This window comes from Megalops cyprinoides, chromosome 1 (genome assembly GCF_013368585.1).
Source record: "Megalops cyprinoides isolate fMegCyp1 chromosome 1, fMegCyp1.pri, whole genome shotgun sequence".
Classification (NCBI taxonomy): domain Eukaryota; kingdom Metazoa; phylum Chordata; class Actinopteri; order Elopiformes; family Megalopidae; genus Megalops; species Megalops cyprinoides.
Window position 1 is genome coordinate 35,742,776 of NC_050583.1, and position 26,919 is coordinate 35,769,694.

The 26,919-nt window shown below is 39.7% G+C and overlaps 3 protein-coding genes across 6 annotated transcripts; all 3 read left to right on the top strand.

Annotated features, from left to right (window-relative positions):
• The first annotated feature begins 233 nt into the window (after positions 1-233).
• Positions 234-5,397, top strand: zgc:56095 (uncharacterized protein LOC406286 homolog). Of its 4 annotated transcripts, none has more exons than XM_036524945.1 (5): positions 234-315; positions 1,334-1,437; positions 2,531-2,677; positions 4,626-4,751; positions 4,833-5,397. In XM_036524945.1, the coding sequence occupies exons 2-5, from the start codon at positions 1,336-1,338 to the stop codon at positions 4,980-4,982; spliced, it is 525 nt and encodes a 174-aa protein (XP_036380838.1). In that variant the 5' UTR covers positions 234-315; positions 1,334-1,335; the 3' UTR covers positions 4,983-5,397. The 4 variants fall into 4 exon arrangements, with proteins under 4 accessions (XP_036380838.1, XP_036380866.1, XP_036380848.1 ...); XM_036524973.1 differs by having other exon boundaries at positions 247-306; XM_036524955.1 differs by lacking the exon at positions 234-315 and adding an exon at positions 869-1,003.
• A 5,267-nt stretch (positions 5,398-10,664) lies between these two features.
• Positions 10,665-12,402, top strand: LOC118776348 (ferritin, middle subunit). The gene is made up of 4 exons (XM_036526645.1): positions 10,665-10,965; positions 11,249-11,395; positions 11,689-11,814; positions 11,919-12,402. The coding sequence occupies exons 1-4, from the start codon at positions 10,861-10,863 to the stop codon at positions 12,072-12,074; spliced, it is 534 nt and encodes a 177-aa protein (XP_036382538.1). The 5' UTR covers positions 10,665-10,860; the 3' UTR covers positions 12,075-12,402.
• A 4,909-nt stretch (positions 12,403-17,311) lies between these two features.
• On the top strand, positions 17,312-25,866 carry syt5b (synaptotagmin Vb). The gene is made up of 9 exons (XM_036537890.1): positions 17,312-17,418; positions 19,963-20,142; positions 21,855-22,033; positions 23,143-23,241; positions 23,464-23,631; positions 24,224-24,391; positions 24,554-24,671; positions 25,254-25,387; positions 25,487-25,866. The coding sequence occupies exons 2-9, from the start codon at positions 19,968-19,970 to the stop codon at positions 25,694-25,696; spliced, it is 1,251 nt and encodes a 416-aa protein (XP_036393783.1). The 5' UTR covers positions 17,312-17,418; positions 19,963-19,967; the 3' UTR covers positions 25,697-25,866.
• Positions 25,867-26,919: the final 1,053 nt, after the last annotated feature.

A 26,919-nucleotide genomic window follows, 5' to 3' on the forward strand; every position in this document is an offset into this window, starting at 1 on the left:
AGCTAAAGCATTTTTCGCTCCTTTTAATTGTAGTGCAATGCAGCTGCAGTAGCTATTCAAAACGTAAAAACTATAGTCTTCAGTAAGTGAAAATGAAGAATTATGATGAACAGATATATTCTACAGAAACATCTACTTTTCCAACCCATCGCAAAACCTGCTTTTGTATTCTAAACCACTTCAGTTACCTATCAACTTTGACCTTTCCCTTTCTCCATTGGGGAGTGGTCTAACCTCACGTCACGGACAGCGCAGGCCTGGTTGTGCAGGAATAACAACAGATTTTGGAACACGCAGGAGGAACGGGTAAATGAGGCACGTACAAATAATATAGATTACACAACATTCATTTAGATTGCATGTTAGCCATTGTGCTAACGCGAACATATGATAATCTATATTTGTTTGATGTGTATCCTTTCGTGCTCGCTATAGCTAATATTACAAAACGTTGTTTACAAACGTCCAAATTAGAGGACACAGCTAGAGCCTCTTGGAGAATACCTTTGGCAAAAGTGGCATTTTGTAGAACTGTTAACATTGCATTTACCATAAAGATTGAATATTGAGCATGGGGGGAGTTCCCCTCTAACAAGATTTTTTTTTACCAGTAAAGGAGTAAACGCTAGCCTGAAGGAGGGAATTTAGTCTGTTTACATTCAGATAAACCTAGTTAGATCGTTGTCAGTCTGTAGATATATCTGCTTGTGTAACGTGTTGCAGTGTGCGTCAACACATATGTTTTAGTGTTCAATAGTCCAAATGTAAAGTTTGAAATTCAACCCTTGTCTAGGGCCTTGATAAAGCAGCTTTGAACATAGATCACGTGTCATAAAGAGTTTAAAGAGAGGGGTGTTGCATTTAGAAGGAGGCCACATCCACAGAAGAGACAGATAGTTGAAGAAGGGAAAGAGTGACACTGGATTGTATTGTAGTCGTTGCTTGCTCTTACTATCTACAATTCGTTTGCATTAGCCTCGTATTCTCCAAAAGGTGGTAGGAGGTGCTCTCTATCATATTACAAATTTATTGTGTCAGTTTATTACATTGATAGTCGACAGTGGTTCCTTTAAACTGTAGTTTATGCTGCTATCAGGTTGTAAAATCGAATTATTGACGCCGTTCTTATCTAACGTTAAATTATTCTGGCTGTGGTTTTCTGTCAATAAAATAATTCGTGCTTTATCATATGTAATTTGAGTGTGTTTATGGAATGTATGTATCAATGTAATTACAAATAAAATTAAGCATTTACAGTCCCTTTTATTGTAATATACTTGTATTTTAGTATGTTTGCGTTGCCTCATAATCATGGTTGTTTGATCTCTTTCAGAAATGCAGTCGCCAGTTAAACAGAATTTCCACCCAGACAGTGAGGCTGAGATAAACAAGCTCATCAACATAAAGCTGACGGCGTCCTACACCTACCTCTCTCTGGTACTATCAGTTGTTTTTTTCATCAGTGTTTTACACAGATAATGTTAGGCACTCAAATTTTGTCTTCCTTTGTCTTGTTATGCATTGTGAGACCTGTCAATAATGCCAGCAGCTACATAGACATTACCATAAAATATGAATTGCATATTCATTTCACTTAAGAATTACCTTTAAGAACCAGCCTAATACTAAAATGACAACAAGAGTAGAATAACTGAAAAGTACAATTTATTTTGAAAACAGGAAATATTTACTATTTTCTTGTTTTGCCTTTCTTATTTTAACAACTGATTATAAGGATACACAGAGCTGAATATATGCAGCAGGAGTCAGACAGGAATGCATTCTGTTTACAGTTGTTATCTAGAGTAAGTTGTGGAAATATATGGAACAGAGACTCTACATCGCATCTATAATGAGGCAAATTTTTTAATAGAATCACTACGGCAATAATTTGACTTGAACTATGTGACACAAAGGAGGCAACTGAGTGGTTCAGTAAGCTAAGGTACTCGCTTCCAGCCCAGGCTGACCCCTATAGCCTGGCCTCGATGCCAGTTGTGTCATCATCTGACAATGACCAGGAGCTGCCCAAGGTGGCCATAATGTAATGTAATGTGCCCAAGAACCGCTCAGATGATAGTGATGTCCCCAGTATTTGCTTCTCTGTGATGCACAGTGGGAGTTGTGTGAAAAATTGTCACTGCAAGCATGTTTGTGTATCAGAGGACTGCATTTGTTATCCCCAATGCCCCTGCTTGAGTGCCAGGGTTATTGTGGTGGGACAAATTTAATATGCAATTGGTGATTCCAAAAACAGGGTGCAACAGTGGAAAAGGCATAAAAATGTTATACAATGTCATACTTCTGTCCCTGTCCTCTCCTCAAGAGTATCTACTGCCTTGATCACCTATGCGTGTTCTCACTAGCTGTGACTTGCAGCATCTCCTGCCATACACACCTGTGTGTTTGTGTGTATACTGCATATTTATTCTCTGTATGTTTTCATTCTCCGTGAGTGTGTCATTGTGCTGTCATTCTCTTGTCATTCAGTCTCTACATAGTGTATTCACTATTTCCCTCAATCTTTTAGGGCATGTTTTTTGACAGGGATGATGTAGCTCTCCCCAGTTTCTCGCGGTATTTCCTCGAACGCTCTGTGAAAGAGAGAGATCAGGCGGAGAGACTGCTGGGATACCAGAACATGAGAGGTGGTCAAGTCGTGCTGCAGACAATTGCGGTGAGCAGTCAGTGACACTTGTCTTAACACTACTTGTTTGTGTTACTTTATGTTGAGTATGTTAAATGGTGTGCTACTGACCTACATAGTGCCATCTCAAACCAACATTTAGAACAAGTTTAAATTTAATATGAATTATTTATCTTTTTTTTACATTACATTTTTTACATTTTGAAATTTAAAAGATCAAGTTCAATTTAAAGTTGTGGGAACATCACACATAGTTCTGGTCTTTGCCACAATCAATCCAGTGTAATACAGTCAAGCAATGTCAAAGTCTTATAAAAAGACTTGTACAGTTACCTGTAATGTTATCAATATCACCCTCTTGGTGACGGGATTTTACACATACACAATCAGTGCAAAACTGTGAACCTAATGACCTCTCAGCTAGAATGATTTGTAATTCTCTGACTCCTCCTGTGTATAATATAATAGGGCGGCAGTGTAGCATAGTGGTTAAGGAGCATGACTCGTAACCGAAAGGTTGCTGGTTCAATCCCCGCTGGGACACTGCTGCTGTACCCTTGGGCAAGGTACTTAACCCACAGTTGCCTCAGTAAATATCCGGCTGTATAAATGGATAACATTGTAAAGAACTGTAACCTATGTAAGTCGCTTTGGATAAAAGCGTCTGCTAAATGAATAAATGTAAATGTATATGATATTATACAGTTTTCTGGATAATGTCAGGAATGCCGATCCCATTGTTATTTTAAATAGCAATTGTAAAATATTGATGTGCAGGATTTGTTTTAGTTTTATTCACGTGTCTGACCAAGGGGGTGCTCAATAAACCAGAGAGAGAACCCCCATGTGCTTTACTACAGTCAGATTTCTGTGTATAATGCTAATCTTTTAACAGTAAAGTGCTAAACAACAAGGCTGATCCGGGGTCAGTCTTTATGGTTGCTCTCTGCCTTCACTGTGCAGTTCAAAAGAGAAGGTTGAGCCTGCTGAAGCAAAATGGCATTTGACAGGTTATTGGCACACCTTAGTTAGATAGCTTTCAAGCTAGTTGAAGGACATTCTAAAACAAGTACATTTTTTATTTAATGTTAATGGTGTAAAGTTAATAAGTTTATAATTTATTAAGTTTAAAGCAAGATGGATAACTAGAGCTAGATAACTGAGCTAATTTCGAGTGTTTGTACCGTGTTACTCTTTCAACACAGTCTCCCCTGATTAGTGAGCAGAAATCCATCTTAACAGTTCTGAAAACATCTCACTTTGTTATTGATTTTGACTGTATATAAAAACATGTCCTCCTCCCTCTCTTTGTACACACAAAATGGTACAGAATCTCTGGCCTCTGCCTCAGTTTGAGTAAGGTGGTGGTGAACTTAAGCATGGACCATTGTAAATGATAAAGGAACGCAGTATTCAACAAAATATGTACAGTTTGTGATTGTTAACAATGATTGTTTTTCATCATTTTAATTCTTATTTCAACTACATACCACATTTATAACTCACTTTACAAAGCAGAGGTATTACATAAGGTCACTTTATTATCAGAAATGTACCAAAGACTTTAATGTACTGAAGACTTTTCATGTCACGGTTCTACAATCTTAATGATATGCATTGCAATGCAAAGAAGTTGAGTTGCACTTTAGCTTTTGCCCAGGAGGGCCACTTGTACATGACTGTTTGGATGCTGTAGTTACATTTATTGCTGCTGTTCTCAAGACAGATATTGGCAACTATTATGGGTAGCAAACTAGCTATTGTAGCAAGTAAGATATTTAGCTAGCTGTATATCTAGCTACACCCATGGATAACAGCATTGGCAACCTGCTCTCCTAGCAAGGGATGCTAACTAGGTAGAAGATTGCAGGCTAATAATTGCCCGTTATTGATAGCTTAAAATAATAATTTTTCTCTGAAATTGTGGTCATGTGTAACATGTAAACGCATTAAGTAATGATAGGGTGTTGTCTTGCAGAAGCCTAGCAGGGAGGACTGGAAGGGTGGACTGGATGCACTCACTTTCTCCCTGCAGTATCAAAAGGCTCTCAATCAGTCTCTCCTTGAGGTGCACCGCACCGCCAGCACCCAGACCGACCCCCATGTGAGTCAAAGACAGCATCTGTTTTTAATTTATTAAGGCATGTGTCAGTGTATTGATAGTCTGTTACTGTTTGTTCGTCAGCTGTGTGACTTCCTGGAGCAGCACTTCCTGTCAGACAGCCATGATGTCATCAAGCAACTGGGCGATTATGTCGGCAGCCTGACACGCCTCACTTCCTCTGCAACCCATGGCAACATGGGAGAGTACCTGTTCGACAAGCACACTCTGTGACCTGACAGAGTGAAAAACCGTCTTCTCCTTGAAATACCAGCCCTAGTTAGTCAGAGAAAGAAGCATTCTGGTAGATTGGAATCTTGTTCTCATAATAACTCTAGGACATACCTCAACCAATACCTCTGATGTTTACAGTAATGTGTAATCAACATGGATTTAACTTTTGGGATAATTAAACATTTATAATAAATTGTGTGTGCACAGTATTTGTGTGTACACAGTTGTATTGTGGGTGTGTTTTCATCTTCTTGGTGCTGTTTGCATCTGGTTACATTACTCCACTGGGTCCAGTTTCTACAGGTCAGAATGGTCCAACTCTTTATAAGCTCCTTTTGTAACCATGTTATTGCCAGACTATAACTTGGAATGATCTGTGACCAACAGTTGATGAAGCTGATTCAAATAAACTGATTCCTAGACTTTTCTGTATTGAGTGTGTGTTTTACTTAAATCATTGTTGAATGCTGACACTATATGCCATCAGTCTCATTGCTTTTATCCACAGGTATGTTTTGGAACTTCTGATCCATCAATTGTTGTAGTCTTTAAATAATTTACATTTACAATTGATAATCCTCTTGTAGATTAAATTAGTATTGCATCCATGACCGTTAAGATGTTCTTAGACACATGCTAACCACTAATCAACAAGAATACACTATACTCAGGGGTTCACAAAGTTTTAGTCAGGAAAGGACGGTTTCCAAGGTTGCATGGGATAATGGAGTCATGGTAGAAAACATTTCAGCCATCAAACAAGTATCACCAGACAAATTATGTGTGGTGTATATCTTTCTATAGTTTTATATTTTTACCACCACAACTCCCAGCAGCTCAAATATTTAATACAGAAGGTAAAATCTTTACTATGTGAGCAAAACTGCTGATAATTGAGTTCAGGCAAGATTGTTATAATTTCCTAATATGAGGCAAAGTAGTAATGACAGATGTGTATCATTTCAATAAGGACATGAGCACTGATATATCCAAAATATAGATGTTTCAGAAAAAATTCCAAACCTTAATTGAAATGCAAATTGATTACGGATTTGCATCATGAAATCTTGAAACATCTTGAAATGAATACAGTGTGACATTAGCTCAGGCTGCTCGGCAGCCTAGGCCATACCTTGCTAAACTTTGTTATACACTGGGTTACACTTTTTTATTCACATGGACAAGTGTAGGAAACAAGCAAAAACTGAAAATGTAAAAACTAGATACAAACAAAAAGCATACATTTTGGCCAGTGAAGTCATGGTTTAACAGTACTTTAACAGTATCAGTACTACACTATACCATGTGCTTAAATCAATACACAATGCTGCAATCACATTGTTAATCCATTGCGACTACCTATCACCAATACCTCCCTGTGGAGAGGCTGGCCAACACTTCTCTCAAAAAATGAAACAAAGATCAAACCTTCAAATTAAAACCCAGTATTTAAAAAAAGGAATCAAACTGAAACTGAGCACACAGCCAGACTCTGTCAAACTGAGTTTCCTGGCACTGCAGTCTCACACCTGTATTTAACAAGCTGTTTCAGCAGGTGAAGCTCATTAACCAATGGCTGGCTTAGTGACAAACAATTACAAACTGACAAGTAACCATGAAATAATTAACTGGCTAGGTGTAAATTACACTACATTACAAAACATTACATTTAGCAGATGGTCTTATACAGAGTGACTTCCAGCACAAAAGAACAGACCAGGCTAACAACAAGCCCTGTTCAAGCCCTACCACCAGTTAACTTGTGCAACCAGATCAGACAAGGGAAGCCAAGAATACTACCATACATCCCAGTCACAAGATTACAGAATCCAAAACACATCATACTACACAAAATAAACAGCAAGTAGCCAGTGTTAGGGGGTGGGGACTGAGGTAGAACCAAGATGCAGTCTGAAGAGGTGGGTCTTTAGTCTGCTTCAGAGGTTGGCCAGTGATTTCGCTGTCCTGGCCCTCATGGGAAGTTCATTTCACCGCTTAAGAACAAGTACAGACAGGGATTGTGTCTAAGAGGAGCAACCCCGTCGGGATGGGACGATCAGTTGCCCCAGCGTAGTGATCTTGGTAGCACAACTGTAGTTATGAGGGGGCTGTCCCATTCACCATCCTGTATGCCAGCACCAAGGTTTTGAACTTGATGCAAGCAATAACAGGAAGCCAATAAAGTGAGGTGAGGAGGGGAGTAACTTGATTATGTTTAGGGAGGTTGTAGACAATTTGTGCAGCTCCGTTCTGGATTAGTTGTAGGGGTTTGTTGGCACAGGCAGGAAGACAAGCAAAGAGGGAGTTACAGTAGTCCAGGCATAGCAGGATCAGGGCCTGAACTAGGAGCTGCATAGAATACATCCAGAAATAGGGGAAAATCCTTCAGATGTTGTAAAAAACGAATCTGCACACCTGACTCACAGCTGCAACCTGAGAGGAGAAAGACAGCTGGCTGTCAAGCATTACTCCAAGACAGTGCTTTAGGTGAAAAGTCTTTAGCGTCTAGGCTGAGGGAGAAGTCTTGAAATGGGGAGGACCTGAATGGGATGTAAAGCATTTCAGTCTTTTCCAGGTTAAGCTTCACATGGTGGTCCACCATCCACTGTGGAATGTCCTTCAGGCAAGCTGAGATGCGCACAGAGACATGCATCTCAGTTGACGGAAAAGACAGGAAAAGTTGAGTGTCATCAGCATAGAAGTTGTATGAAAAGCCATGGGAGGAGATGACAAATGTATCTGATGTGACATGAGCTCAATTACAGACAAGGCGGAACACTTAAATATTTAAACAATTAACAATTCTGGTGAAGAGGTAACAGTTATCCTTCACGCTGCCTCTTAATGAAAGTCTTACAATCAGTTCAGATTACAACAAAGAAAAGGACATTTAAGACAGACAGAGAGAGAGAGAGAGATAGCATACTTTCATGAGGCACTTCCTGTAATGTAAGTTCCCTCTCATATTTTGTAACTAGTCCAAACCAGTCTGCTCTGCCTCCACCCTTAAACACACCCACCGCTGATTCCAGAGTTTCTGTAGTCACAAGATCACTCCCCTGCTGCCACACAGAGATAGCAATGGGACCTTGGACCTATAATGTGCTGAGTCACAGTGAGGCAGCAGTTTTGCCTTTACAAGTCAACACTGTCTGGAAACAGCAGACAGCCAAGAACATACTTGGAAAATTCAAAGTCACTGTTGGTATAGCAACTTCAGCAGATAAACACCACAAGTTCAAGACCGTTTGATTACAAAGCATTCTGCCTAGTTACAAAACACTTTTTGTACAATGTAGCTCAGAGATAACAACTGTAATAATTTTTGATGTATTATTGTGTAATAGTGGAGCATGTAATGTTCCATGAGTTTTAATGGTTTCAACCCTACAATTATGAACATTTCAAAACATAACACTAAAAGACAGACAATACAGCATATTGATGAATCAACTTCCAAGAATTACACAAATTTAAATTCATATTAAGTAATACAAAGCAGTTTTATTTTGTATCACTTTTTGCATTTTGACCCCAGTAGAAGTACTATGAATGCTAAATTATGAGAAAGCATACCTATCAAAATTTGTGATAACATCTATTTCTCTAACTGTATTTAAATTGTGACCATTTTTTTTTTCTTGAATAAAGCACAGGGTTGGGCAAGACAGGATAGTGAATGAGAAGGGGTGCGCAAGAGGTTACTAAATAAGGTAACCAAAGGAAGTACTGTTGCTGACTAATGGTGGTGTCATGCTTTCAGTACTGCATGAAAGCTGTCTAATCATGATTCAGCAGAGAATTAATTTAACAAAAGCTCACAGTTCTTCTGTGTACAGTATGGCTGTTTACCATTTCTGTATTTTGCTTTTTAAGATTTGCTTTTTTTTCACCACATCATTGTCACTATTCCATCTTTCTTCCATCTCAGAAATACTGCTGCTGTGTAAGACTCGATTTACACGTCAGTGTATCATTTTTTTGTCTAGTTATGGTCCTTCAACCAGGTGGAGAGGAGTGGTGCCAATAATGATTTTTATTGTCTGTGAAAGTCATAAATAAAGCTCTCATTTACAACAGGTATAGATCAATCCAAGCTTTTTCTCACACCATATACATGCACTATTTATCAAGAATATTTTTTGAATATCTGCTTCTTTCCATCTGAGAAACAATCTAATATATATGTTGGTGTTCAGTTATGATCAAGGGCAAGATTTTGCTTTTAACTCCTTGGATCCACATGTCACATTATATTCAAATTGAGGATGGCCACTCTGGGCCATCGAAATTTGTTTGTATCTCCCACGAAGGCCAGTATGAAGGCCAGATATTAAGATGTATATTATTTTTTTGTTATTTATATTATGAAGTATTACTGAATAGATATGACATTGACAAATTGTCAGGAAGTGCTGGTCACAGAGCACTATAGGGGAAGGGTCATTAATTTAACCCTTTTTAACAAAGTGTGACAGGGCACCCTTAACTGATTTCATTATGGGTGGGCAGCATTGCAGTGTAGTGGTAAGGAACAGGGCTAGCCTTCCCGCTGGTTTGACTTCCAGGCAGGTCACTGCTGTTACACCTTTGGGAAAGGTCATGCTGGGTAACTCCAGTTCTGTGAATCATGTGATAATCATGTGATTTTAACTAGTCAGCAAGTTATGCCTGCTTCATTGCGACATACATCATTTAACATTGTCAGCACTACCGACAGCGATATGAGAACTGTAATACATGATATAGCTGATTTATGGCCTTTGCTTCAATCCATGTAGATTGATGCATTAACACTTTACCCCCCCCCCCCCCCCCCCCCCCAATCTATCATAGCGAATGAGTTATAGCATGCCTAGTTTCTTTTGGTACCATTGGCGCAATGCCTACATTTTATGGGAGAACTTAATGTCACCTTTAAGTTAAGTACGTATGTGAAGTTTGCTAACTGTGGCCTAGAGTACTGCACAGTAGCCAATGTATTAAAACTCGTTTTTATTCCACGTCATTGAATCTCATGTAGTAGGCCTACACTGTCAAATTATAAATCAAGGAAATTTTGCACATTTACACAGCACCATTGTATACCACATTCTGCTATTTTCTCTCCACGAGCGAATTCGTTAACTTCTCTGGTATATGTACCCATTTCAAGTGTACCTTTTGGTTTTTATAGCAAAACTTTTATAGTCATCTCATAACATTTATATTTACAATATTGATGGTTGTGGCTAAGTTATAACAGCCTAAATCTCAACCTGAAAATCATCAGGATACGCCTTCACTGAGGTAAAAACATCAGTACATAATACTGCGTCACAGGTTTAATTAGTTTGCGCCACAAGTGCTGTTTTTTTTAGCTTATGTTACCTAGCTTATATTATTATTAATGTGGCCATGGTTCAACCAAAGTAAAACCTTGAAATTGTCTTTTTACAGCCTTTATTTTTCACCGTAAGAAAACTGAAAAACAACCTTTCATTGCCTCCGGTGACATGTTACCAAAAAAACGTCAGTTGTACAGTAACTGTAACCACTATTTCCTGTGGAGCCCTCTCTCTTGTCAACAATTGGCTGTTCCCACTGCAATTCCCGCCTTCAGTCTTTATTTCATTGGTTGCCACTACGCATGTCTCAGCGCATGACGTGGCCAAACTTGAATTATAAATACAGAAGCAGCCGACAGCCATTTCAGAACACAGAGGTGCTTTGGAGGTTCTTGCTTCAACAGTGTTTGAACGGAACTTCTATATCTTTCCTCCGCCGTTTTTATTCCAAAGCTTGCAGCTGCATATTATTGCATTCCTTTAATTTATTTCCTTTAAAAGAATTTATATTTTTGTATAAATAATTTTCGGACTCAAAACAAGAAGCTAAGATGGAGACCTCTCAGATCCGTCAGAACTACCACCGTGACTGCGAAGCCGCCATTAACCGAATGCTCAACATGGAACTCTTTGCGTCGTACACTTACATGTCTATGGTGAGGAATACATTTGATTAGCGATTATGTGGTTATTCTCTCAAGTTGAGGTGGCATGCGTCGTAGTTGGTTAGCTACCTTGTAAAATATTGACAGTGAGCTTTCCCATATTTTTTACTAGAGTTTTATTACATTTATATGCCTTAGAAATATGCATAAGACTTTCGACGCGGTTATTTATTATGTCTTGGTCTTTTCGTCAAACCGTCCGGTTGTTCTACTCAATTTCCCTTTAAATAAATGTCTTCATCCTACTACCCCTCCCTTCTTTCTTTTCCAACAGGCGCACTATTTTGCCCGTGACGACGTCGCCCTGCCAGGGTTCGCCCACTTCTTCAAGGAGAACAGTGAGGAAGAGCGAGAGCACGCGGAGAAATTCTTGGCTTTCCAGAACAAGAGGGGTGGACGCATCTTCCTGCAGGACATCAAGGTAAATAAGTGAATAAAAGCATGCACATCATTACGGGTTACCTCTCTGTTATAGCTACGCCTTTCTGTATCACTTGTAACCCGTTTCCTACTATTTTGATTTTTTTATGTTGGCTAATTGTTTAAAGTTAAAGTAATAAAACGTCTGTAGCATACAGCCTGCCAAATTGCTGCCTGTGTTAGCTGTGGCTATGGTAAATGTCAGTGTTGTAGGTTACTCTTGACACTACCTCTGTGGAGTGGTCGGTATGGGGCTGTGCTCTGGTGTAATCCTGTGATGCCTCATTGTTACAGAAGCCAGAGCGGGATGAGTGGGGCAGTGGTCTGGATGCCATGCAGTGTGCCCTGCAGCTGGAGAAGAATGTGAACCAGGCCCTGCTGGACCTGCATAAGATTGCCTCTGACAAGGGTGACCCTCATGTGAGTATCTTGCCAGTCTTGCAGATATTTATCCTGTAAGAATTTTATGTTTGCTTATCTACAAATGTCTTAACATACTTCCCACATCTCTTTTGCCCCATCAGCTGTGTGACTTCCTGGAGACTCACTATCTGAACGAGCAGGTGGAGGCCATCAAGAAGCTTGGAGATTATATTACCAACCTGGCAAAGATGGATGCAGGCAATAACAGGATGGCCGAGTACCTCTTTGACAAGCACACCCTTGGGGGCAAAAGCTAAAACCAGCCCTCAGGCTTCATTCTTGTTCTCCAAAAGCCTCAATAATTCTGCTTTGTTTTGAATATTGACAGTATAGTGAGTGCTGTACCCTTAAAGTGATTTAATATTAACTGTAATGTTGTACAAGGGGGATTATTAATGTCAACATCAGGGTCCTTATATATTGTCTTATCTGGTGTGGTTACATATGGATGGATAGTAGTCTTGGGTTATAGTACTGAACTATGCTGTCTCTTAATTGTGTGCTTCTGCTTGTCAATGAACACAACTGTATCTGAGGTGGAGATCATTGCTGCTTGAAACGCTTCAATAAACATTTTGAGCTGAACATCCTGATTTGTGTATTTATAATATATTGCATATCTGTTTGGGAGGCTTGGCACTGAGGTGATAATGATGAAATCCAGATGATTACAAATGCATTTGATTAGTAGGCACACTTTTGCATCACACCATTACACAGAATTTCCCAAAGAAATTTATAAACAGGGTCAGGGTGATAAGTGTAAATTATTGAGCGATGTTTTGCCATGGGGCTGGCTGAAGGGTAAAGTCCATTGTTAGGTTTGTTTACACTGTCCATTTAGGGACATTTTGCCCAACTATTATGCAAGAGTATTCCAGTTCCAAGTTCATTCCAGGTCTGCTCAACATCAAAGTTTTAATACTGGGTAACTGGTAAATGTTAATTTGTTTTCCCCTATAGTCCATATTGTTGCTGTTTGTTTAGTCATGGGAAGTGAGACCCGTTGTGTGCAAAACAAAACACCCTGGTTCTTCATTCCACAACTTGCTCACATGTACATACTTCTTTTTTGGTCGAAAATCAGCTCAGGGAGACTGGCCCTGCTGCAGGCTCAGTTATTCCTGGACTTAATGTAAACAAAAACCTGTACAACATCCAGATAAAGCTGAATGAGAGCTACAGTAAATGCACATATGACGTTGCCTATTTAACCAACCTCTGGTAATGTTTCTTTTTGAGATGTCTAGAGGTCGTATGGGAATCCTGCCTGAATACTACACAATGAGCTTCATTTCATATCCACACTCTTGAAAATGTTCCTTAAGGTTTACCAATTGGTTTCACCCCTGGTATGAAGGCCTTTTAGACACATAGTCTGGTCTGTTTTTGAGGAGACAAATGCAAATTGATGGGCTTTTGTGAAGTTCCTCTTACTGAGAGCACAGTCATCTGACTCAAAGAAGAGGTTTAGATACGAGTATGAAGGAGACTAGTGACAACTTTCGACCAGCACTGAAGTAATGCTGGGTGAATGTTGATGTAATAAAAATGACAACGATGAGGAAAAAAATCTTCAGAGTGTAGTACCACTTAACACCACTGTGGGTAGCCAGTACACCTTTCAGAGCTAGGAAGTGGACAGCCGCACAATCAGAGAATTAAAGTAATGCACCACTCAAAATGTGGACCCAGTCCAAGGATAAGGATGGCATTTTGTGCTATTTGCCCTGGTACCATCTGGTGATACAGTCCCCTTGTAAAATGTGTTTGTAGAATAGTGCTGAAATGCTTGATCCACTTGTGTGCATAGTAGATCAGAAATGACATATTTGTTTAATTGGTCAGTTAGATAGATAGTTGAATTTGTGCACACCAATACTTTTTCACGTGTCATGGGGTAAAGGGACCAGCACAGGCCCACCCAGTTATGTTGGCCACTGAAGGGCACCACTGGAAATATTTGACACTGATTGTTCTGCTGAAGCAACAGTTTGCAAAATTTGGGGCAGACAAGGATCTTCAGGGCATGTCAACATGTCTGTTTGCATGGCTGATTGGAGTTTATCCAATTGTAGGTGTTGCATCATCATTTTAGCCCAGTATGTGTATGGGCAGATTAGTTTGTTTAAAATGCATTAGAATCAGTCTCTTGTGTGAACAAAGTAACAAAATTATTGAGAATAATTGTGACTTTTGAATGAAGGTATCACTACTGTGACTATTGAAAATAGCAGTATGGAGTTTAAGTTCAAGAAGGAGCTCAAAAAGCTGAGAAAGTTTAGGACAGGACCAAACATTTACAGTGGATCAGGAAAATTCATACACCTTTGCAAAATGTCTTATTTTTATTATCCAAAATCAAGTCATACATTTTTAGCTTTATTTACATATTATAACCAACAACATCTAAATTAAAATCAAATGCCTCAGGTTTTCATGAAAGTGTTAAAGTTGAAAAACTTTGAATGCCTTGGTTGCATAAGCCTGCACACCCTTAAATTAATACTTGGTGGAAGCACCTTTTGCTTTGATAACTGCAGCGAGTCTGTTTGGATAACTCTTTATTAACTTCACACATCTAGATTTTACAATTTCCTCTCATTATTCTTTGCAGTAGAGTTCAAGTTCACTTAAAAGGCAAGGGACTGCTTATGAACAGCTCTCTTCACGTCAGTTCAAAGAATTTCATGGGGTTGAGGTCAGGGCTCTGACTGGGCCATTCCAGGACATTGATCTTCCTTTTTTCAGCCATTCCATTGGGGATTTGTCAGTGTGCTTTAGTTCATTGTCATGCTGAAAGGTGAAATTCTTCCTTTATTTCAACTTTTTGCAAAGGGTAGCAGGTTTTTCTCCAAAATCTTTTGGTATTTTGCAGAATTCATGTTCCCCTCTATCCTCACCAGTGCTCCTGTGCCTGCTGAAGAGAAACGGCCCCACAGCATGATGCTGCCACCACCATGCTTGACAGTACTGTGTTCTTAGGCTGATGGGCTGTGTTGGCTTTGCACCAAACATATCATTTGGAATTAAGGCTAAAATGTTCTATTTGAGTCTCATCAGACCACAAGACATTTTTCTGCATAGCAATAGGTGGTACATTACTGTGTCCCTGTACAATTCAGATGAGACTGCATGTTCTTCTTTGTGAAAAGTGGCTTCCACCTTGCCACCTTATCCCACAGCTCAGAAATCTGGAGAACAAAATTGTTGCTATGTGCATATGGTGACCAGTGTGTGCCATGAAGTTTTGTTGCTCTTTCAATGCTGCTGTTGGCCTCTTGGTAGCCTCCCTGATGGGTTTCTACCTCGCACAGTCACCCATCTCGGAGGGACATCCTGATCTAGGAAATGCCCTGGTGGTGCCATATTCAATCATTTTTGTGATTATGGTTTTTACTGTGTTCCATGACATATTTAAGGCCTTTCATATGCTTTTATAACACTCTCCAGGAGATGTTTAGGTAGATCTGTGTTGCCCACAGTCGTTTGCTTAAACTGGAATGCACTAAGAAACAAACCTGCTGAGAAAACCTACACAAACAGCTGATTTTATCCTGAACTAATCAGAATCACTTCAGTTGGTCACAAGTGAAGTCAGTTAGCTTTGGGCATGATTAAGATGGTGAATGGTTAGACTTCAGCACAATTACAACTGCCATTATAAAGGGTATGTAACCTTACACAACTAAAGTGTTTTATTTGTTCTGCTTTAAATTGATATTCAGAAATGTATTGCCTTTTCTTTATACTTTACTCTCTTTCTACTTTCTGCATTACCATGTCTCAATGAAAGTGGAAAAAAAATCTGATTCAGTGGGTTTTCATTTCAGGCCTCATGACAATACAAAAGAAGAAATGTCCAAAGGGTATGTAGACTTTCTAGATCTACTGTAGGATAAAACTTGGTTTTCTTTTGGCAAAAATCCCCACCCAAAAATGTTTTCTCTGTGTTAGGACTGTCTCTGCATCATTTGTTGGATTTATGTGGAATAATTTTATCAACTGTTCCATGCAAGGAGTCATCTAGGGGGTCAAAATCAAGTTACGAAGTTACCAACCACTGACTGCACTCGCTTCAACAGTCACTGCAACTTCAAGCATATATACTGTATGAAGCAGCTTTTCCAAAACCTCTTCTGGAGGACCCCTTGTCCTGAATGTTTTAGATCTCTCCCTGCTCCAACACAGCTGATTTAAATGATCAGTTTGTTATTAAGCAGCTTCAGGAGTTCATAATGAGTTGATCATTTGAATTAGCTGTGTTGGAGCAAGGAGAGATCTAAAACATGCAGGACAAGGGGTCAACAAAGGACAACCGTTTGTGTGTCCTAAAGCACATTGGCAATCTCCACTCCCACAGTTCTGGTGGATATGTGATTTATAGTACATTTTGTTTTGTAATACTTTCCAGATTTATAAAACATTTGACTTACTTACAGTACTTTGGAAATAGTTCATAGAGGGGTGCTCGTCTATTCTTGGTTATGACTAGATGTTATAGTTTCTCTTTTGTAAATTAGCAATGTGTATTTTTCTATTATTTCAAAAATTCAAATTACTGCCTACTGAACTACCACTCACCCTGTCTATGACCATCCTTTAGTCAGATGGTCATGTAGATCAGCTGAGCATGTTCACCATCCAGTTTACCAGATTGTAGTCACAACCACATCAAACTGCTGTAGCCTGTACATTAGAGTACTTTATCTACACCTCTTGCAACCTCTCCTAGTCACTTGCAAACTCTCCTCGCTGTAGCTTTTGCTGGTCACAAGCATCTTCAAACATCCAGAGGACCCTTACCATATCCAACAACTGCAGAAAGACCCTAAGACTAATGTGCTTAACAAATTACTGAGCTCAGGATTTAGTGTTAGTTGTGAGACACTTGTCTTTGAAAGCTGGGCAGTTTTCTCCTGCATCCACTGGGAACTTATAAACGTCCCTGTCAAACCGGTCTTTGATATTCTTTTTTTCCCCTTAGTATTATATACATTGATAGAATAGGCATGCACATAGATTAACCTCTCACACTGAAAATTGTCTCCAAATGGATAACAGTTGTGCATTGTATGTTAGACATTATGGAGATTAGAGAGACGCAGATGGGATATCTCCAGTTCACTGACTGAGTGAAAGAAACCAGTAAATCAGCAATCAGTGACTGATTCTCCAAAATTAATGAAGAGTTGGACATACAACGATGATTACAAACTGACATCATCGTTCATTCCAGGGAAACAAAGCAAAATACAAAGGCAAATGATATTGTGCCATGTCGAATTTTAATTTGAGAGAGAGATAGAGCAACAGATGCGTGGTGGTAGAGAGGAGGGGGAGCGAAAGAGATTAAGTCAAGCACTGGTTTAGTGATTCGACTGCGCTTTGGCTTAAGGGGAATGGAGGGAGAGGGGGAAGTGTTGAGCATCGCAGACACCGAAAAAAATAACTTGAAAAGCGGTTAGGTAGGTGAGTGTTCAAGCAACGGGAAGAGAGCGAGGTAGAGGGAAGGGTGGTGCAACAGTTGTCTGTCTTCTATACGAAGGTATTTTCCAATCGTCGATAAAAGACGAAAAGAAAGAAAACATTTTCAAATCGGTAAGTTAATGTGTACATTTAACGTCGGATTGATATAATTTATTGCTGTTCGACTGTGCAGTCAGCGAATAAAATAACTACAAAGGAAACAAATAATTATAGGAAAGAATGATAGTACACAACATCGAGATTATGTTTTGAATCAAATTTAATTGTTATATAATTTAACATGCAGGAAATTAATATCCAAGAAATTAACGCGTATTTGCGGAAAAAGACACGAGCTGATTATTCATCTGATATTATGTCAATTTATCAAACGTTGCTTGCAATACAGACATATCCACCTCGCTACGTCGGGTTGTCTACGGCAGTTTAATTTAGGTGATATATCAACTTTGAAGTCAACCCCCACAACCTCTCCCGCCCCCCTTGAAACCGGTCAGGCGCGCGTGCGTGATGGTCACTAATGCCTTTTAATGTTTTGATTTATGAAACAATAACATTTTGTGTGATGTCAAACCTGTTCATAATATTTGTGTAGAGTACTGTTACCGTGGAGGAAGGGAGGTCGAATTCCTTCGAACAGTGCAAAAGTATTCATTGCTTTTCTTTAATGTTCTGTTGTGTGCAGCGCTAAAATATTATTGCCACTGAACTGGGTAGAACAATTCTAACCCCGTTGCACCATGTCATTCAAAACAGGACTAATAAAATAAAGAGTCTTTTAACGCCCGTATTTCTTACTGATTTTAATTTGGTTTGTTCTGCACATGAAATGAGTGGGGCTTAATCATATTTCCATGTAAAATTTCAATTATGTGTGACAACAGTGCATGGGTCACAACGAAAAAAAACCATCCCCTGTTTTTGAAATAAAAACAAAAAATCGTTCAAAGTGTATTTCAGTCTGCATGAGCTGTGTGTAAATATCAAACAATTCATGCTTTGCTGTTTTATGTCTGAGGTATGAGTGGGCCCTGATGCATTCTCTTAGGGTATGTCTACATATCACATTTGATCTTTAGAAGAGATTTTGATTTTTAGCATTGAGGTTTAGCAGTTTTTTTTTGTTGTTGTTGTTTTTTCCCGCTGAGGAAATGCAAGATTAGAAGGTAAAATACTAGCATGTCATTGGCAGGACAGTGCTGTCTCCTCAGCATTATGTCATATTCTGTGATGGTGAGCTTCTCAGGTTTTCCTTTTTTACCTCAGGCGGGATTTGTGGGCTTTTGTACCAGCACTTGGCCTTATGCAGATGCACCATTGGAAGTCCATCAAGGAAAGATTGATATGCGCCAACATGCAGCTTGCTGAGACTTTCTGTTCTATGGAGAATGTTTGGACACTGAGAGATGAGAGCAAGGTTCCGAACATAATCTTCCTTCCTTTTCTATCTGTCTTTGCGTGGCTTTTCTTGATTGTCTCCCAAGGTATTCTCTGCTTGACCATTATCTTGAAAGACTATTTAAAACAAAAGTTTGCCCATTGTATTGGGAGCACCATTGGCTGTAGGTCTGTTGTCTGAGAATCAGTAACTCAGCCTTCATGTAATAGTTGATTGCACTCAGAGAACATTGCTTGCATTACTGTATTTTATTACAGAGTGGTACCCATGTTTTTGAAAGCCATGCATTCCATTCTTAAGTTTGCATCCTTTTGAATACACCCAACTTAGCTCACAAATACTAAACTGGTTAAGTATTTCAAAACTGATCTCCCATTGCTCTCGCACTCACAGATCTGTACTTTTCAAGTGGTCACAATGCATCTACACATCACATCTGTCAGTATACCAGCACTGCTCCAGAAACACCGTGTATCAGCAATAGGACTCTTCCTCCAGGCCAGAGGAGAGGGTTTGGGGCTGATGAAGAGGGGCTTTGAGGAGTGGAGGCAAACTGTCCCTTATTTACTTAAGCTTTGGGATTTTTGGATTAATTTTTGCAGTTAATCTTGTTATGCGTCTGCAGAGAGAGGGAAGGATAACACACTGTGTAATGGAGGGAGGGGAGAGTGACGGGGGGGATTAGGGTCAGCCATGTTGGGCAGCTGGCTTAGAGTTTCATTATGCGCCACCACTCTCTCACAGCAGACAATTTAACCAGGGAGAGAGGGCGAATGAGGAGCAGAGGAGAGAATGGGATGGAGTGGGTGATGCAAAGCAAGAGAGAGAAGAGAAGAGGCGGTATTGGAGAGAGAGTATGGAAAGAGATGAGCAAAATACGAGGGCAAGGATGGTGAGAATGAGGAGAGATAGGCATTAATCATTTTTGGTTTGCGACAATAGGAAAAATAAGCAAGAATTCCTCTGCACTCTGCTAGCTTTGAGATATAAGAATTTGAAATCATGTAACTTCTTAACTTAAATGGATGTTGTCTAGTACATTGTCAATGACAGTGAAAGAGGCTAAATACTATGTGTAGTTCTTAGTCACTACTGTCACCATCCTATACTGGACACATTCAGTACGCATCCCATACAGCAACAGTGTTTTGTTTTTTCCTGCATGGATAATGAGGGATATGAAGCATCATGGTTTTGTGCCCACAAATAACTGAACAAAAACCCACCTTTTCCATGCTATTTTCCTTGTTGTTAAGCTACAATGCGATTGGCCAAACTGGAACCGCGAGGGCGGCGGGCGGCGGAGCCATCCGAGCCAGAGCCAGCCCCAGCCCAGGAAGCACCTGCCCCAGCCCCTGCCCCACCAGCCCACCACCCAAGCCACAACTTCAACAGCATGAAGACGAAGTTCATGAATGAACTGGGCAGACTGCCGAGTGAGTAGTGAACTCAGCCACATTGGGCATATTCAGATTTAGTAACTGCCACCAACTGAATGACTAAAGTAGTGTCCCTTTTCTTCATATTTCTGCTTATACAGACTTTGTGCTGTGCTACGTTACTCCTGCAGCCAAAATGACTGTTTCAGGCAAATGCAAATTATAGAGTGAGTTGCAAACAGGTTGAAACTTTATTCATGCTACCATTTGCAGACTCTTGAGAACGGTCTGTAGCACTGTCCCAAAAAGACAGGGATGAGGTTGGACCATTTCTGCAACTGAGATGGAGGTGTCCTACAGCAGTTTTGAAGAAATATCCTGCCAAGACTAACTGTTTTACTTGTATGTACTAGAAAGAGGAAGTCATGTTTTTGATAAATTGCAGGTCAGACATTTCCAATTTTCTTGTGCGCATTCAGATATCATCAGTGTATGTTCAGTGTGTTAGCCATTTGAGTTTTTTATGCCTGATGAGTTAACAGGTTTAAACTGTAAAGGGGATAACTCTACAAAGTGGTAATGGTTTAAGGCTGAAAAACAAACAACAAATTACACTGCACATTTTTCAAGAATAAATCAAAAGTGATTGAAATTATACCCTTTTACCTGAATCAGATCTTTACCATTCACGACTCAAACGGCTATAGGCTGATATTTCCCCATTCGGTGTATACAAGTAACCTTAAAGTTACCTCTGAAGCCAGCTTTAAATTTTATTTGAAACGATTTAATTTTTAATTCATTTAAGAGAAACGCAAGGACTATCAATTTAGTAATATTTATTTTTTTATTTAATTACAAATGCTGAGCTTTGTCTGTGAACATGATTTGGCAATTCTATTTGATTTTAAAATTCATATTTTAAGTTGATAGAGAGAGAAAAACAGATAGAGTTGTGGAGAGATATAAAGGACAGATCAAGGATCACATCTAGGATAATAGAGAGAGTTATAAAAATGAGAGAGCAGGCAAGCAGAAAGTGATAGACCACAAAGGGAATTAGTGAGCATGAACAGAAATCCACAGACAGCACTGATATATTGATAGGCACAGTGAAGTGTGTTTTTTGTGCTTTATGCCATCTCATCCCTCCATCGCTTAAAACTTCTTCATTATATTCCCTTCTTTTTTACATTCTTCAGACCATCATCGCAGACGTGAGTCAATTTATATGTGTTGTCATTTTCTTCAGCCATTTCTGTCTTTACAGCAAGTTCATGTACTGAAAAATTATCACCCTGTTACTTTCTCTTCTATCCATTCCCTTCTGTCTCCCATACAGTACGTAGAAGCTTGAAATTAACAATAGACATTCTGCAACCTATTAAGATATTCCACCCTGTCTTACCCACTTCCTGCCTTTACATCCATGTTGCTCCCTTCCTTTCCCTACCTTTACTTCTCTACTTCTCATGTCATCTTGATCACTGTCAGGTTCTCTTACTTTTAGAAGCAAGATTTCTGTTTCCAGGGCAACTGGACCCAGATACTTTTGTCACGGTTGCTTAGGAACCAGACTCCTATATGCATATTGGCAGTACTTTCTTGGCCACCTATCTATGTAACTACCTGGTTAATATGTTTTCTATTTAATTATTTCAGTTTCTTTATTTTAAACTCTCTGTTGAATACTTCTGTCTGTGTTAAGTCAAATGGAGATTTTAAAGAAAATTCTGCAAGTTTTGGTCTTGTATTGCTCTCATTTTCAGTTCCAATGTGGGCAGTGGGAGCCATAGTGGTTGTGGTCCTGGCACTTGTTGGCTGCTTTATTTTCTGTATCATCAAAAAGTGCTTCGGCAAGAAGAAGAAAGCAAAGAAAGTGAGGGAGAGGAAGGCTGGCCGCAGAAGGAGGGGAGGCGCAGAAGGTGAAGCCGAGGGTACAGAGAAGGTGAGAGGGGGGAAGAAAGATCATAGAATAGAGTAGATCATAATAGTTCGTTTTAGTTTATTTTTATGGCATTTTTTGAAATCGCTTTAAACAGAGGCACCAGAAAAGGAGTAAATGCAAGCAATGAACATGCAGTATCAAACAAACAAATAAAACTGCAGCAAAACTGCAGATTATATTTTTCCTTGTATATCATGATCTAAAATTTCTTCATCATACTCTGTCTGAAACTCAAGAACTCACCAAACAACAGTAGCTGTCAGTCCTGGTTCTAGGGATACACCTAGGAATATGATTAAGATTGATGTTTTTCATTTAAATGTTAAAGGACTTACCAATGCAAAATAATAAAGAGAGGCCCCAGATCTATTTAAGGGCCAGTTGTGAGCAAATATAATTTTACCTTTAGATTTTTCTCACCATAAACCTCTGACCACACATTTCTTTCATAAAGATTTTACAGCAGACAACTGTCAAATAGATGTCATATCCAAATCATCTTTCAAACAGTTGATCAATCTGAGTATAACAGACTAATTGCACTGTAATTAAAAAATGTTAACACTTTTCCTTTTTCAACCTGTGGACTGGACTTAAAGCATCCCCTGGGATGCTGTTTTCCAGCTCATAGGCAACACTGACAGTGTTAAAAGTAGGATCTAACTCAAGAACACTAACCATGCTAAAGGCCTCTGAATCAGAAGACATAAAATGGTCCTTTGAGATCTTAACAAGAGCTGTTTATGACCTTAAATCAAAAACAGACTTGGGTAGACTATTTTCAGGATGTATGATGCTGCAATAGAATGAGAAGGGAAAACGTAGGGAGAAGGTAGAGGTTGGTTCAGCATAATAGCTGATGGGCCATATTGTAATTGTTGAATCAGTAATAGTGGAAGTAAGCATAAAGAGCCAGGGGGACTTCATATTTTTGGAATATATGAAGAACCGTTTTTGTTTGATGGCTGAAGTAATTTTTTTAATGGTGGAGAAGAAAATTTTGTGATTGCCACAACCCTCTTAAATGAGCTAAGTTAGTAGAAAGGTGAGACAGTTTGTCCCTCCCCTCATCACCGTCATGCTAATTTGTTTTTCTCTGTGTCATGTAGGAAGAGGGAGAAAAGACAGAGGGTGCAGGGGAGGAGAAGGAACAGGAGAACCTGGGGAAGCTGGAATTCACCCTAGATTACAATTTCACCGAGGCCCAGGCAAGTGCTCTGTCTGCTTGTTCCTGTGCCTTAACCTCCCCCTTTCTGGCAGTAATGTGTACATCCCTGCTTGTCTCTACCCTGCCCTCAGTATCAGACCTGATTCTGTGTGTTTTTTTTTCCTCACTTAGTGCCCTTTTTCTGCACTTTGACCCACTACACGATTCACAGCCAAACACAGCACATTATAAATCCAACCACTCTTTCTCATATTTTCTCCAGCTCATAGTGGGAATTCTGCAGGCCCAAGATCTTGCTGCCATGGATATGGGGGGGACGTCTGACCCATATGTCAAAGTATACCTGCTCCCTGACAAGAAGAAGAAGTTTGAGACGAAGGTCCAGCGCAAGAATCTGTGTCCTGTTTTCAATGAGACCTTTATCTTCAAGGTCTGTGTCATGACTGTTTCTATATCTGTGTGCCTACTGGGGTTGCCATGTCTTTCTCTCATTAACTCACTTTCAGCTTGCAGTGGCAAGTCCTACCCTGCTGCCAGGCCTGTTCATTGTCACACAGTGTGTCTGTGTATCAGATTCTTGAACTGAAATAAAACTGGTTCAGTGTCCTCTCACAATGCAGCCTCACAAGCACTCCCTAAATATGTGAATATATACATATTTCCTGTGGGGAGTTTTCTCAGTCTGTGAGTCTAAGTCGTATGTGTTTAGTGCTTGGTGATTAGCAAATTGGTTGGGTGTTCTGTGATTTTTGACATCTCTGCTTCACATTGTCAAATTCCTGGGTTTGGTTCTGGGCCTGTCTATATAGATACCCACTACGTGTTGTAGATTTGGTGTACTGGATACCTCATACCTGCATGAACATTCTTTTTGTTCTACTCCCTTTATTGCAGTGTCTTACTCCTCTCAATTTCATTAAGCCATAACACCTTCCACAGTTGTCAGGTGTCTTTCTCGACTAGTGGTTAAACTCTAACTTGCTGTCTCTGTTTCTCTCTTGGTCTCTCTCTGTATCTCTCAGATTCCATATTCAGAGCTAGGTGGGAAGACTCTGGTAATGCAGGTCTTTGATTTTGACCGTTTCTCCAAGCATGATGTCATTGGTGAAATTAAGATCCCCATGAACAGCATAGACCTGGGCCAACCCCTACATGAATGGAGGGATCTTGAGAATGGAGAGAAGGAGGAGGTAAGGTGGAAGCAGATATCAGTGACCCTTCATAAACTCTTTATGAATATTTCCCTTTCCCTCTCCTTACTCCTAGATTGATTCAGATGTCTCTTTCCATCGTTATCTTCTCAATCTGCCTGTATGTGTGCCATGTTAACCTTCCTGCGATGTGTCTCACAGCAGGAGAAACTGGGCGATGTCTGCATCTCTCTGCGTTACGTCCCAACAGCTGGCAAACTTACAGTCAATATCATGGAGGCCAAGAACCTCAAAAAGATGGATGTTGGTGGCTTATCAGGTGAGGCCCATCTCCCTTACCTCCCTCTCTCTTTCTCGCTTTTCTCCCTCCATCTTGATTTCTTGCAGGAAAATGGTGGTATTCTGTTCAGCAGGTATTCTGTTCAGCTTCACAAAATGTTGGAATCAAAATAATAATAATAATAAAAATAATAAAAGACTTTTGTGTGGGCTACTATTATATATCTCTGGCCCTGTAAGGGGAGTGTAGCATATTTGTGTAAACTCTGCACTGCTGCATTGTTCAGTAACTGTGAAAGATATTTGTTTGCTTGACCATATTTTATACATACACAAATACTATCAAATATAACATATATGAGTATATAGGCACATATATAACATATATAACACAACACTTTTAGTGCATTCATTATCAGATAGCCAGTTTCACTACGTGACATTTGGCTGGCTGTGATTTTTTCCTCTGTTATGTGTGTAGTGTGTTGTAGTTTGTGTCTCATTCAGTCAAATGGTTTTCTCTGAGTACGTCACTAAACCTGACCCTCAGTGTCAATGTTGTCTACCATTCATGCTCTGTATTGTTTGGCTTTTGTGCTGAACCTGCCTTTCTTTCTGTCAGATCCTTTTGTGAAGATTGTGTTGCAACACAATGGGAAGCGACTGAAGAAGAAGAAGACAACAGTCAAGAAAAACACCCTCAATCCCTACTTTAATGAAAGCTTCAGCTTTGAGATTCCCTTTGAACAGATACAGGTACTAAACTCAAATCATTCCCTCAATGTAGTGGACCATTCACTCATTACTGGTGAATGCCCATCTTAATATTAATCTTCTCTCTATGTTTCTATGTAGAAAGTGCAGGTTGTGATAACAGTCTATGACTACGACAAGCTGGGGAGTAACGATGCCATTGGCAAAACTTTCATCGGCTATGGTGCCACAGGAGTGGGGCTCCGCCACTGGTCAGATATGTTGGCCAATCCAAGGCGCCCTGTTGCCCAATGGCACACTCTACAGCCTGAGGAGGAAGTGGATGCTGCCCTCAAAGGACCCCATCGCTAACTTTATTGTCCTACAGTTCTTGGTTGTGCTTTTGATCTGTGTAGTTTATTTTAAAATACCTCCCACTTCCATTAAAAATAGTTCATTTTATTTGTGTATACTATGATCCTCTGAGTTTTTATCGCATGTGTATTTTTGTGTTCCCTTGTTATTACCCCTTATTTGCTCATGGTGACAGCTGTTTTATGGGCATACATCTAAATGCCTGCCTGGCTTTATCTGCCTGGTGCACCTGCTTGGTTGCTTCTGTGAATGCGTGCATATATGTTTGTGTGGGTGTGTGCGTGCATGTGTTTTATCAACATTTTTCTGTGTGGGGCTTGGAGGTGTTGGCAGGGATGAGGAGGGTGAAGTCAGCCATTAGAAAGTTATTTCATTCTGTAAAATCACCCTCTCTTTTAAATGATTCCTCTGTGCAGAATTTGAAATATGTACTGTTGTCAAATAAAGGATAAATGTCAAAGAAAATACATAACAAGCCTATGTGTAAAAATCTAAATCCATAACAAATTTTACTAAAATAGGGACTGTTGATTTCATTTCTAGCAAATCCAGTTTTGTTTGTGTGCAGTGTATGGAAAATGTATCAATATTGTCAATAGAAAGCTTATTCTTACTGCATGCAGTGACCTGAGCTCTCCACTAGTGGGTAGCTGTTATAGGCCTATGCTATATACATATTACACACATAATTATACCGGCCCTATAACTGCGAACTTTATAGAACACTGTAGCAGTCAGTTAGCAGCAGTTGTATCTCACCTTTTCTATTAGATTTTTATATGAAGACTATCATTTACCCTACAATACGAATCAGTTGTGTGAAGTCTTGTCAACCAGTGACGGGTGGTGTGTTCCGTTCCGTATGCGTGCTGGCAGGACTTCGGAAGGTGCTGAATGTGTGACATGGTGGGGTTTCAGCACACACACACGTACGTACAAAGTACTATGGGCTTAAGATAAATATACATCACGTTATAACTTTGAAACTACTGTTCATCATACATTTCTCAATCATTTATAATTTTAAAAATGTAACAAAAAAGTTTGAAAGTTATCATTGCCTTCGCTGGAGCAATATAATCACAATCTCGAAAGCGACGAAGCGTCCTGACGGCACGGGGAACTGAAAAAACACATTCCTGGTTATAAGGATTGAAACTGGAGCCCCACAGCGCCCCCTCCAACTTCCCGCGCGTGCGGGCGCGCACATCAATGATTTG

Excerpts from the sequence above, each read along its gene's own strand:
- LOC118776348 (XM_036526645.1), top strand. The coding sequence starts at position 10,861 with ATGGAGACCTCTCAGATCCGTCAGAACTACCACCGTGACTGCGAAGCC. Across the intron at positions 10,966-11,248 it reads CGTACACTTACATGTCTATG|GCGCACTATTTTGCCCGTGA; the intron begins GTGAGGAATACA and ends CTTTTCCAACAG. Across the intron at positions 11,396-11,688 it reads TCTTCCTGCAGGACATCAAG|AAGCCAGAGCGGGATGAGTG; the intron begins GTAAATAAGTGA and ends TCATTGTTACAG.
- zgc:56095 (XM_036524945.1), top strand. The coding sequence starts at position 1,336 with ATGCAGTCGCCAGTTAAACAGAATTTCCACCCAGACAGTGAGGCTGAG. Across the intron at positions 1,438-2,530 it reads CCTACACCTACCTCTCTCTG|GGCATGTTTTTTGACAGGGA; the intron begins GTACTATCAGTT and ends TCAATCTTTTAG. Across the intron at positions 2,678-4,625 it reads TCGTGCTGCAGACAATTGCG|AAGCCTAGCAGGGAGGACTG; the intron begins GTGAGCAGTCAG and ends GTTGTCTTGCAG.
- syt5b (XM_036537890.1), top strand. The coding sequence starts at position 19,968 with ATGCGATTGGCCAAACTGGAACCGCGAGGGCGGCGGGCGGCGGAGCCA. Across the intron at positions 24,392-24,553 it reads AGAATGGAGAGAAGGAGGAG|CAGGAGAAACTGGGCGATGT; the intron begins GTAAGGTGGAAG and ends TGTGTCTCACAG. Across the intron at positions 25,388-25,486 it reads TTCCCTTTGAACAGATACAG|AAAGTGCAGGTTGTGATAAC; the intron begins GTACTAAACTCA and ends GTTTCTATGTAG.